The following is a 12,602-nucleotide window of genomic DNA, read 5'->3' on the forward strand; positions in this document are numbered from 1 at the left end:
TAATGTTAAATTACATTATTGTCATTTAGCTAGTGCGTTCCTCAAGGGTACAGCAACAGATTTCCCCCCTAGTCGGCTCAGAGAATTGAACCAGCAACCTTTAGGTTACTGGCCCAATGCTCTTAACCGCTAGTCTACCTGCTGCCCTAGATTACAGAATGTTAGTGATTCTAGAATGTTAGATTCTAGAATGTTAGTGATTCTAGAATGTTAGATTACAGAATGTTAGAGATTCTAGAATGTTAGATTACAGAATGTTAGTGATTCTAGAATTTTAGATTACAGAATGTTAGTGATTCTAGAATGTTAGATTACAGAATGTTAGTGATCCTAGAATGCTAGATTACAGAATGTTAGAGATTCTAGAATGTTAGATTACAGAATGTTAGAGATTCTAGAATGTTAGATTACAGAATGTTAGTGATTCTAAAATGTTAGATTACAGAATGTGCAATGTGTGCATTGTGTGCGAGCCTTCAGAGAGTGATTCTAGAATGTTACATTCTAGTATGTTAGATTACAAAATGTTTGAGTCATTCTAGAATGTCTTTCAACTGAGGAATGTTGGGGAGGAACATCCCGTGGAGGAGGGGAAAAAAGGCATCTCAATAATCTAACCACAGGTGTAGAGGTCTCAATAATCTAACCACAGGTGTAGAGGTCTCAATAATCTAACCACAGGTGTAGAGGTCTCAATAATCTAACCACAGGTGTAGAGGTCTCAATAATCTAACCACAGGTGTAGAGGTCTCAATAATCTAATCACAGGTGTAGAGATCTCAATAATCTAACCACAGGTGTAGAGGTCTCAATAATCGAACCACAGGTGTAGAGGTCTCAATAATCTAACCATAGGTGTAGAGGTCTCAATAATCTAACCACAGGTGTAGAGGTCTCAATAATCTAACCACAGGTGTAGAGGTCTCAATAATCCAACCACAGGTGTAGAGGTCTCAATAATCTAACCACAGGTGTAGAGGTCTCAATAATCCAACCACAGGTGTAGAGGTCTCAATAATCGAACCACAGCTGTAGAGGTCTCAATAATCTAACCACAAGTGTAGAGGTCTCAATAATCTAACCACAGGTGTAGAGGTCTCAATAATCTAACCACAGGTGTAGAGGTCTCAATAATCTAACCACAGGTGTAGAGGTCTCAATAATCTAACCACAGGTGTAGAGGTCTCAATAATCTAACCATAGGTGTAGAGGTCTCAATAATCTAACCACAGGTGTAGAGGTCTCAATAATCTAACCACAGGTGTAGAGGTCTCAATAATCCAACCACAGGTGTAGAGGTCTCAATAATCGAACCACAGGTGTAGAGGTCTCAATAATCTAATCACAGGTGTAGAGATCTCAATAATCTAACCACAGGTGTAGAGGTCTCAATAATCTAATCACAGGTGTAGAGGTCTCAATAATCGAACCACAGCTGTAGAGGTCTCAATAATCTAATCACAGGTGTAGAGGTTTCAATAATCTAACCAAAGGTGTAGAGGTCTCAATAATCTAACCACAGGTGTAGAGGTCTCAATAATCTAATCACAGGTGTAGAGGTCTCAATAATCTAATCACAGGTGTAGAGGTCTCAATAATCTAACCAAAGGTGTAGAGGTCTCAATAATCTAACCACAGGTGTAGAGGTCTCAATAATCGAACCACAGGTGTAGAGGTCTCAATAATCTAACCACAGGTGTAGAGGTCTCAATAATCTAATCACAGGTGTAGAGATCTCAATAATCTAATCACAGGTGTAGAGCTCTCTGTGTGTGTCTATTCACGCACGCACACAGACACTCTGTCAGTCTACACATACACTCTCTGACCGTCTATACACACACTGTCAGTCTACACACACTCTGTCAGTCTACACACACACACACTGTCAGTCTACACACACACACTATCTTTCAGTCTACACACACACCAACTCTGTCAGTCTACACACACACTATCTTTCAGTCTACACACACACCAACTCTGTCAGTCTACACACACACACACCAACTCTGTCAGTCTACACACCAACTCCGTCAGCCTACACACACACACACACACTATCTTTCAGTCTACACACACACACCAACACTGTCAATCTACACACCAACTCTGTCAGTCGACACACACACTCTCTGTCAGTCTACACACACACACTCTGTCAGTCTACACTCACCTATGTCAATCTACACACACACTCTGTCAGTCTACACCCACACTCTGTCAGTCTACAAACACTCTGTTAGTCTACACACACCCACACTATGTCAGTCTTTGCACCGTCTGTCAGTCTACACACACACCATCTGTCAGTCTACACACACACTCTGTCAGTCTACACACACACACACTCTGTCAGTCTACACACACACTATGTCAGTCTACACACACACACTCTGTCAGTCTACACTCACCTATGTCAATCTACACACACACTCTGTCAGTCTACACCCACACTCTGTCAGTCTACAAACACTCTGTTAGTCTACACACACCCACACTATGTCAGTCTTTGCACCGTCTGTCAGTCTACACACACACCATCTGTCAGTCTACACACACACTCTGTCAGTCTACACACACACACACTCTGTCAGTCTACACACACACTATGTCAGTCTACACCCACACTATGTCAGTCTAAACCCACACTATGTCAGTCTACACACACACTCTGTCAGTCTACACACACACTGTCAGTCTACACACACACCATCTGTCAGTCTACACACACACACTCTGTCAGTCTACACACACACACTCTGTCAGTCTACACCCACACTCTGTCAGTCTACACCCACACTATGTCAGTCTACACACACACTCTGTCAGTCTACACCCACACTATGTCAGTCTACACACACACTGTCAGTCTACACACACACACTATCTGTCAGTCTACACACACACTCTGTCAGTCTACACACACTCTATGTCAGTCTACACACACACTCTATATCAGTCTACAAAAGATCTGCCAGTCTACACACACTCTGTCAGTCTACACACACACACACACACACACACACACACACACACACACACACACACACACACAGACACACACACACACACACACAAGCACACACTCTGTCAGTCTAGAAACACACACACTCTGTCAGTAGCACGCTGGCCTGTCTGAACATGAGTGGAGAGTAACACGCTGGCCTGTCTGAGTAGAGTAACACGCTGGCCTGTCTGAGTAGAGTAACACGCTGGCCTGTCTGAGTAGAGTAACACGCTGGCCTGTCTGAGTAGAGTAACATGCTGGCCTGTCTGAGTAGAGTAACACGCTGGCCTGTCTGAGTAGATTAACTTGCTGGCCTGTCTGAGTAGAGTAACATGCTGGCCTGTCTGAGTAGAGTAACACGCTGGCCTGTCTGAGTAGAGTAACATGCTGGCCTGTCTGGGTAGAGTAACACACTGGCCTGTCTGAGTAGAGTAACATGCTGGCCTGTCTGAGTAGAGTAACATGCTGGCCTGTCTGGGTAGAGTAACATGCTGGCCTGTCTGAGTATTTTTACACGCTGGTATGTCTAAGCCGGAGTGGAGAGTAGAGTAACACGCTGGCCTGTCTGAGTAGAGTAAAATGCTGGCCAGTCTGAGTAGAGTAACACGCTGGCCTGTCTGAGCCTGAGTGGAGAGTAGAGTAACATGTTGGCCTGTCTGAGTAGAGTAACAAGCTGGCCAGTCTGAGTAGAGTAACACGTTGGCCTGTCTGAGCCGGAGTGGAGAGTAGAGTAACATGCTGGCCTGTCTGAGTAGAGTAACATGCTGGTCTGACTGAGTAGAGTAACATGCTGGCCTGTCTGAGTAGAGTAACACGCTGGCCTGTCTGAAAAGGAGTGGAGAGTAACACGCTGGCCTTTCTGAGTAGAGTAACATGCTGGCCTGTCTGGGTAGAGTAACATGCTGGCCTGTCTGAGTAGAGTAACATGCTGGCCTGTCTGAGTAGAGTAACACACTGGCCTGTCTGAAGAAGAGAGTAGAGTAACACGCTGTTCTGTCTGAACAGGAGAGTAGAGTAACATGCTGGCCTGTCTGAGTAGAGTAACACGCTGGCCTGTCTGAGTAGAGTAACACGCTGGCCTGTCTGAGTAGAGTGAAATGCTGCCCTGTCTGAGTAGAGTAACATGCTGGCCTGCCTGAGTAGAGTAACATGCTGGCCTGTCTGAGTAGAGTAACATGCTGGCCTGTCTGAGGAGAGTAACATACTGTTCTGTCTGAGTAGAGTAACACGCTGGCCTGTCTGAGCCTGAGTGGGGAGTAGAGTAGCACGTTGGCCTGTCTGAGCCGGAGTGGAGAGTAGAGTAACATGCTGGCCTGTCTGAGTAGAGTAACATGCTGGTCTGTCTGAGTAGAGTAACATGCTGGCCTGTCTGAGTAGAGTAACATGCTGGCCTGTCTGAAAAGGAGTGGAGAGTAACACGCTGGCCTGTCTGAGTAGAGTAACATGCTGGCCTGTCTGGGTAGAGTAACATGCTGGCCTGTCTTAGTAAAGTAACATGCTGGCCTGTCTGAGTAGAGTAACATGCTGGCCTGTCTGAAGAAGAGAGTAGAGTAACACGCTGTTCTGTCTGAACAGGAGAGTAGAGTAACATGCTGGCCTGTCTGAGTAGAGTAACACGCTGGCCTGTCTGAGTAGAGTAACACGCTGGCCTGTCGGAGTAGAGTGAAATGCTGCCCTGTCTGAGTAGAGTAACATGCTGGCCTGTCTGAGTAGAGTAACATGCTGGCCTGTCTGAGTAGAGTAACACGCTGGCCTGTCTGAGTAGAGTAACACGCTGGCCTGTCTGAGTAGAGTAACATGCTGGCCTGTCTGGGTAGAGTAACACACTGGCCTGTCTGAGTAGAGTGAGGGTTGACTGTACCCATATTGGGATCCAGGGTTATATTATTCTGAGGGTTGACTGTACCCTTATTGGATCCAGAGTTATATTATTCTGAGGGTTGACTGTACCCTTATTGGGATCCAGAGTTATATTATTCTGAGGGTTGACTGTACCCATATTGGGATCCAGAGTTATATTATTCTGAGGGTTGACTGTACCCATATTGGGATCCAGAGTTATATTATTCTGAGGGTTGACTGTACCCATATTGGGATCCAGAGTTATATTATTCTGAGGGTTGACTGTACCCATATTGGGATCCAGGGTTATATTATTCTGAGGGTTGACTGTACCCATATTGGGATCCAGAGTTATATTATTCTGAGGGTTGACTGTACCCTTATTGGATCCAGAGTTATATTATTCTGAGGGTTGACTGTACCCATATTGGGATCCAGAGTTATATTATTCTGAGGGTTGACTGTAACCATATTGGGATCCAGAGTTATATTATTCTGAGGGTTGACTGTACCCATATTGGGATCCAGAGTTATATTATTCTGAGGGTTGACTGTACCCATATTGGGATCCAGAGTTATATTATTCTGAGGGTTGACTGTAACCATATTGGGATCCAGAGTTATATTATTCTGAGGGTTGACTGTACCCTTATTGGGATCCAGAGTTATATTATTCTGAGGGTTGACTGTACCCTTATTGGATCCAGAGTTATATTATTCTGAGGGTTGACTGTACCCTTATTGGGATCCAGAGTTATATTATTCTGAGGGTTGACTGTACCCTTATTGGGATCCAGAGTTATATTATTCTGAGGGTTGACTGTACCCATATTGGGATCCAGAGTTATATTATTCTGAGGGTTGACTGTACCCTTATTGGATCCAGAGTTATATTATTCTGAGGGTTGACTGTACCCATATTGGGATCCAGAGTTATATTATTCTGAGGGTTGACTGTACCCTTATTGGGATCCAGAGTTATATTATTCTGAGGGTTGACTGTACCCTTATTGGGATCCAGAGTTATATTATTCTGAGGGTTGACTGTACCCATATTGGGATCCAGAGTTATATTATTCTTCACTCCATGACTCTAACCATATTGGGATCCAGAGAGTTTGAAACCACAATGTGATAAAATAGTATTTATTGCTGCATTAGGTACAGGCAGGTTAGTTATACAGGTAATAGATACAGGTATAGGTTCAATAGAAAAGCTTTGTTAATATGAAAAACTCCAGCAATAGTTCTATTTTACATAATAGGAAAACACATTGGTAAAGTAAATATATTTGATGATAATCACAACATATAATACAGTATTTGTAAAGATAAATGGTAATAATTTGGACAGTTTGAAAAAATGTCTTGCAATAAGATATTTTCTTATAAAAATACATCTGAAGACAATCTGAAGGCCAAGTTGGAAGCTTTATGCATACTGGTGGGAAGGCTATATTAGGGTTGCAAAATGACCATAACTTTCCCAAAAATTCCCAGGTTTTCCAGACACTCCGGTTTGGAAGATTCCCAGAATCAGTAGAGAATAGGCCTAGACAGGAAATCCAGAATCCACCAACCAGGACTTCGGGAAAACCTGGTAATTTTGAGAAAGTTCTGGGAACTTTGCAACCTCAGGTAAGGCTTTCTACAGAGTACCACTAGCTGTAAGAAGACGAAACAATAGCATACACAGATCTTAACATGATCATAACAGTATTACAGAGATGTACCTGTCGCTTGTTAACGGTCTTTGTGAAGTCGATCCGACCGCATGACTCTAATGTGCCATGGCATTTCATCTCTGTCCTCTCCTGGCTCTGCTCTGTGCTGTGTATCACATGATGATGCAGCCCTGCAGACATTAAGTTGGCCCCTCTCTGTCTGATGCCAGTATTGAGATAAACCTTGTCTGCTACTGTGAGAAACACTAGCTTTTGTCTGGTCTGGTCATCATGTGTAACTCAACATCTAATTCAGATGTCAGTATGGTGAGTATTAAGGCTAGCCTGGCTTCACTCCATGGTAAGTATTAGGGATAGCTTTGCCTTGCTTCACTCCATGGTAAGTATTAGGGATAGCTTTGCCTTGCTTCACTCCATGGTAAGTATTAGGGATAGCTTTGCCTTGCTTCACTCCATGGTAAGTATTAGGGATAGCTTTGCCTTGCTTCACTCCATAGTAAGTATTAGGGATAGCTTTGCCTGGCTTCACTCCATGGTAAGTATTAGGGATAGCTTTGCCTTGCTTCACTCCATGGTAAGTATTAGGGATAGCTTTGCCTTGCTTCACTCCATGGTAAGTATTACGGATTGCTTTGCCTTGCTTCACTCCATGGTAAGTCTTAGGGATAGCTTTGCTTCACTCCATGGTAAGTATTAGGGATAGCTTTGCTTTGCTTCACTCCATGGTAAGTATTAGGGATAGCTTTGCCTTGCTTCACTCCATGGTAAGTATTAGGGATAGCTTTGCCTTGCTTCACTCCATGGTAAGTAATAGGGATAGCTTTGCTTTGCTTCACTCCATGGTAAGTATTAGGGATAGCTTTGCTTAGGGATAGCTTTGCTTAGGGATAGCGTTGCCTTGCTTCACTCCATGGTAAGTATTAGGGGTATCTTTGCTTCACTCCATGGTAAGTATTAGGGATAGCTTTGCTTTGCTTCACTCCATGGTAAGTATTAGGGATAGCTTTGCTTTGCTTCACTCCATGGTAAGTATTAGGGATAGCTTTGCTTTGCTTCACTCCAGGGTAAGTATTAGGGATAACTTTGCTTTGCTTCACTCCAGGGTAAGTATAAGATATATAGCTTTGCTTAGGGATAGCTTTGCTTTGCTTCACTCCATGGTAAGTATTAGGGATAGCTTTGCTTCACTCCATGGTAAGTATTAGGGATAGCTTTGCTTCACTCCATGGTAAGTATTAGGGATAGCTTTGCTTCACTCCATGGTAAGTATTAGGGATAGCTTTGCTTTGCTTCACTCCATGGTAAGTATTAGGGATAGCTTTGCTTAGCTTCACTCCATGGTAAGTATTAGGGATAGCTTTGCTTTGCTTCACTCCATGGTAAGTATTAGGGCTAGCTTTGCTTTGCTTCACTCCATGGTAAGTATTAGGGATAGCTTTGCTTCACTCCATGGTAAGTATTAGGGATAGCTTTGCTTTGCTTCACTCCATGGTAAGTATTAGGGATAGCTTTGCCTTGCTTCACTCCATGGTAAGTATTAGGGATAGCTTTGCTTTGCTTCACTCCATGGTAAGTATTAGGGATAGCTTTGCCTTGCTTCACTCCATGGTAAGTATTAGGGATAGCTTTGCTTTGCTTCACTCCATGGTAAGTATTAGGGATAGCTTTGCTTTGCTTCACTCCATGGTAAGTATTAGGGCTAGCTTTGCTTTGCTTCACTCCATGGTAAGTATTAGGGATAGCTTTGCTTCACTCCATGGTAAGTATTAGGGATAGCTTTGCTTTGCTTCACTCCATGGCAAGTATTAGGGATAGCTTTGCCTTGCTTCACTCCATGGTAAGTATTAGGGATAGCTTTGCTTTGCTTCACTCCATGGTAAGTATTAGGGATAGCTTTGCCTTGCTTCACTCCATGGTAAGTATTAGGGATAGCTTTGCTTTGCTTCACTCCATGGTAAGTATTAGGGATAGCTTTGCCTTGCTTCACTCCATGGTAAGTATTAGGGATAGCTTTGCTTTCCTTCACTCCATGGTAAGTATTAGGGATAGCTTTGCTTTCCTTCACTCCATGGTAAGTCTTAGGGATAGCTTTGCTTTCCTTCACTCCATGATAAGTTTTAGGGATAGCTTTGCTTTCCTTCACTCCATGATAAGTCTTAGGGATAGCTTTGCTTTCCTTCACTCCATGATAAGTCTTAGGGATAGCTTTGCTTTCCTTCACTCCATGATAAGTTTTAGGGATAGCTTTGCTTTCCTTCACTCCATGATAAGTTTTAGGGATAGCTTTGCTTTCCTTCACTCCATGATAAGTTTTAGGGATAGCTTTGCTTTCCTTCACTCCATGATAAGTTTTAGGGATAGCTTTGCTTTCCTTCACTCCATGATAAGTTTTAGGGATAGCTTTGCTTTCCTTCACTCCATGATAAGTTTTAGGGATAGCTTTGCTTTCCTTCACTCCATGGTAAGTCTTAGGGATAGCTTTGCTTTCCTTCACTCCATGGTAAGTCTTAGGGATAGCTTTGCTTTCCTTCACTCCATGGTAAGTTTTAGGGATAGCTTTGCTTTCCTTCACTCCATGGTAAGTTTTAGGGATAGCTTTGCTTTCCTTCACTCCATGGTAAGTTTTAGGGATAGCTTTGCCTTGCTTCACTCCATGGTAAGTATTAGGGATAGCTTTGCTTTGCTTCACTCCATGGTAAGTTTTAGGGATAGCTTTGCCTTGCTTCACTCCATGGTAAGTATTAGGGATAGCTTTGCTTTGCTTCACTCCATGGTAAGTATTAGGGATAGCTTTGCTTTCCTTCACTCCATGGTAAGTATTAGGGATAGCTTGGGTCATTGGTTTTGTTTTAGGCTGTCTGTTTCATTGCTACACAGTGATGTGACAGCATTGTCAGTAACAACATGTGACTGGGAATGGGGCCAAGGGAGAGGGGATGGGGCTGGGTTAGGTTGGGTTTAGAAGGAGAGGAGATGGGGCTGGGTTAGGTTGGGTTTAGAAGGAGAGGGGATGGGGCTGGGTTAGGTTGGGTTTAGAAGGAGAGGGGATGGGGCTGGGTTAGGTTGGGTTTAGAAGGAGAGGAGATGGGGCTGGGTTAGGTTGGGTTTAGAAGGAGAGGGGATGGGGCTGGGTTAGGTTAGGTTTAGAAGGAGAGGGGATGGGGCTGGGTTAGGTTGGGTTTAGAAGGAGAGGGGATGGGGCTGGGTTAGGTTGGGTTTAGAAGGAGAGGGGATGGGGCTGGGTTAGGTTAGGTTTAGAAGGAGAGGGGATGGGGCTGGGTTAGGTTGGGTTTAGAAGGAGAGGAGATGGGGCTGGGTTAGGTTGGGTTTAGAAGGAGAGGGGATGGGGCTGGGTTAGGTTGGGTTTAGAAGGAGAGGGGATGGGGCTGGGTTAGGTTGGGTTTAGAAGGAGAGGAGATGGGGCTGGGTTAGGTTGGGTTTAGAAGGAGAGGGGATGGGGCTGGGTTAGGTTGGGTTTAGAAGGAGAGGGGATGGGGCTGGGTTAGGTTGGGTTTAGAAGGAGAGGAGATGGGGCTGGGTTAGGTTGGGTTTAGAAGGAGAGGGGATGGGGCTGGGTTAGGTTGGGTTTAGAAGGAGAGGGGATGGGGCTGGGTTAGGTTGGGTTTAGAAGGAGAGGGGATGGGGCTGGGTTAGGTTAGGTTTAGAAGGAGAGGGGATGGGGCTGGGTTAGGTTGGGTTTAGAAGGAGAGGAGATGGGGCTGGGTTAGGTTGGGTTTAGAAGGAGAGGGGATGGGGCTGGGTTAGGTTGGGTTTAGAAGGAGAGGGGATGGGGCTGGGTTAGGTTGGGTTTAGAAGGAGAGGGGATGGGGCTGGGTTAGGTTGGGTTTAGAAGGAGAGGGGATGGGGCTGGGTTAGGTTAGGTTTAGAAGGAGAGGGGATGGGGCTGAGTTAGGTTGGGTTTAGAAGGAGAGGGGATGGGGCTGGGTTAGGTTGGGTTTAGAAGGAGAGGGGATGGGGCTGGGTTAGGTTGGGTTTAGAAGGAGAGGGGATGGGGCTGGGTTAGGTTGGGTTTAGAAGGAGAGGGGATGGGGCTGGGTTAGGTTGGGTTTAGAAGGAGAGGGGATGGGGCTGGGTTAGGTTGGGTTTAGAAGGAGAGGGGATGGGGCTGGGTTAGGTTGGGTTTAGAAGGAGAGGGGATGGGGCTGGGTTAGGTTAGGTTTAGAAGGAGAGGGGATGGGGCTGAGTTAGGTTGGGTTTAGAAGGAGAGGGGATGGGGCTGGGTTAGGTTGGGTTTAGAAGGAGAGGGGATGGGGCTGGGTTAGGTTGGGTTTAGAAGGAGAGGGGATGGGGCTGAGTTAGGTTGGGTTTAGAAGGAGAGGGGATGGGGCTGGGTTAGGTTAGGTTTAGAAGGAGAGGGGATGGGGCTGAGTTAGGTTGGGTTTAGAAGGAGAGGGGATGGGGCTGGGTTAGGTTGGGTTTAGAAGGAGAGGGGATGGGGCTGGGTTAGGTTGGGTTTAGAAGGAGAGGGGATGGGGCTGGGTTAGGTTGGGTTTAGAAGGAGAGGGGATGGGGCTGGGTTAATTTGGGTTTAGAAGGAGAGGGGATGGGGCTGGGTTAGGTTGGGTTTAGAAGGAGAGGGGATGGGGCTGGGTTAGGTTGGGTTTAGCTGGACTGGACAGGAGGGAAGGGCTAGTGTGTGTTCATGCATGAATGTACTGTGTGTGTGTGTGTGTGTGTGTGTGTGTGTGTGTGTGTGTGTGTGTGTGTGTGTGTGTGTGTGTGTGTGTGTGTGTGTGTGTGTGTGTGTGTGTGTGTTTAGGTGGAGGTGTATTTCTGACTGGAACGAGAGCTTGTTCTGTCGAGTTCATTGCCATGACAGCTTCCCTTCCAGCGGACACCGTCTCTCTCTGGAATCACATTCCTGCTCCTTGTACACCAGCAGCACAGACAAGACTACAGACACAGAAATACGAGTTAGATTCAATGCCTCAGCTTTAGTTTCTATCTGAATTTTGGTACATTGCAATCCCTTTATCTCTTTCATGAAATGGAGGTAGAGGGTTCATCATAGCTGCAGATTAAATAGAGGTAGAGGGTTCATGATAGCTGCAGATTAAATAGAGGTAGAGGGTTCATAATAGCTGCAGATTAAATAAAGGTAGAGGGTTCATAACAGCTGCAGATTAAATAGAGGTAGAGGGTTCATAACAGCTGCAGATTAAATAGAGATAGAGGGTTCATAATAGCTGCAGATTAAATAAAGGTAGAGGGTTCATAACAGCTGCAGATTAAATAGAGGTAGAGGGTTCATGACAGCTGCAGATTAAATAGAGGTAGAGGGTTCATGACAGCTGCAGATTAAATAAAGGTAGAGGGTTCATGACAGCTGCAGATTAAATAAAGGTAGAGGGTTCATAACAGCTGCAGATTAAATAGAGGTAGAGGGTTCATGACAGCTGCAGATTAAATAAAGGTAGAGGGTTCATAACAGCTGCAGATTAAATAGAGGTAGAGGGTTCATAACAGCTGCAGATTAAATAAAGGTAGAGGGTTCATAACAGCTGCAGATTAAATAGAGGTAGAGGGTTCATGACAGCTGCAGATTAAATAAAGGTAGAGGGTTCATGACAGCTGCAGATTAAATAAAGGTAGAGGGTTCATAACAGCTGCAGATTAAATAGAGGTAGAGGGTTCATAACAGCTGCAGATTAAATAGAGGTAGAGGGTTCATGACAGCTGCAGATTAAATAAAGGTAGAGGGTTCATGACAGCTGCAGATTAAATAAAGGTAGAGGGTTCATAACAGCTGCAGATTAAATAGAGGTAGAGGGTTCATAATAGCTGCAGATTAAATAGAGGTAGAGGGTTCATGACAGCTGCAGATTAAATAAAGGTAGAGGGTTCATGACAGCTGCAGATTAAATAAAGGTAGAGGGTTCATGACAGCTGCAGATTAAATAGAGGTAGAGGGTTCATGACAGCTGCAGATTAAATAGAGGTAGAGGGTTCATAACAGCTGCAGATTAAATAAAGGTAGAGGGTTCATGACAGCTGCAGATTAAATAGAGGTAGAGGGTTCATGACAGCTGCAGATTAAATAGAGG

The 12,602-nt window shown here is 44.7% G+C and overlaps 1 protein-coding gene across 2 annotated transcripts in view; it reads right to left on the bottom strand.

The window, feature by feature from the left end:
- Positions 1-5,982: 5,982 nt before the first annotated feature.
- Positions 5,983-12,602, bottom strand: part of LOC110533235 (endothelin receptor type B) — a 69,346-nt gene continuing 62,726 nt past the window's right edge. For both annotated transcript variants that reach the window (XM_090198952.1, XM_036943609.2), the window contains exon 9: positions 5,983-11,451. In XM_090198952.1, the coding sequence (XP_090055078.1) occupies positions 11,314-11,451 (138 nt within the window). In that variant the 3' untranslated portion in view covers positions 5,983-11,313. The remainder of the gene's footprint in view (positions 11,452-12,602) is intronic.

Source organism: Oncorhynchus mykiss, chromosome 14 (assembly GCF_057628025.1).
Source record: "Oncorhynchus mykiss isolate SJ-2025 chromosome 14, ASM5762802v1, whole genome shotgun sequence".
Classification (NCBI taxonomy): domain Eukaryota; kingdom Metazoa; phylum Chordata; class Actinopteri; order Salmoniformes; family Salmonidae; genus Oncorhynchus; species Oncorhynchus mykiss.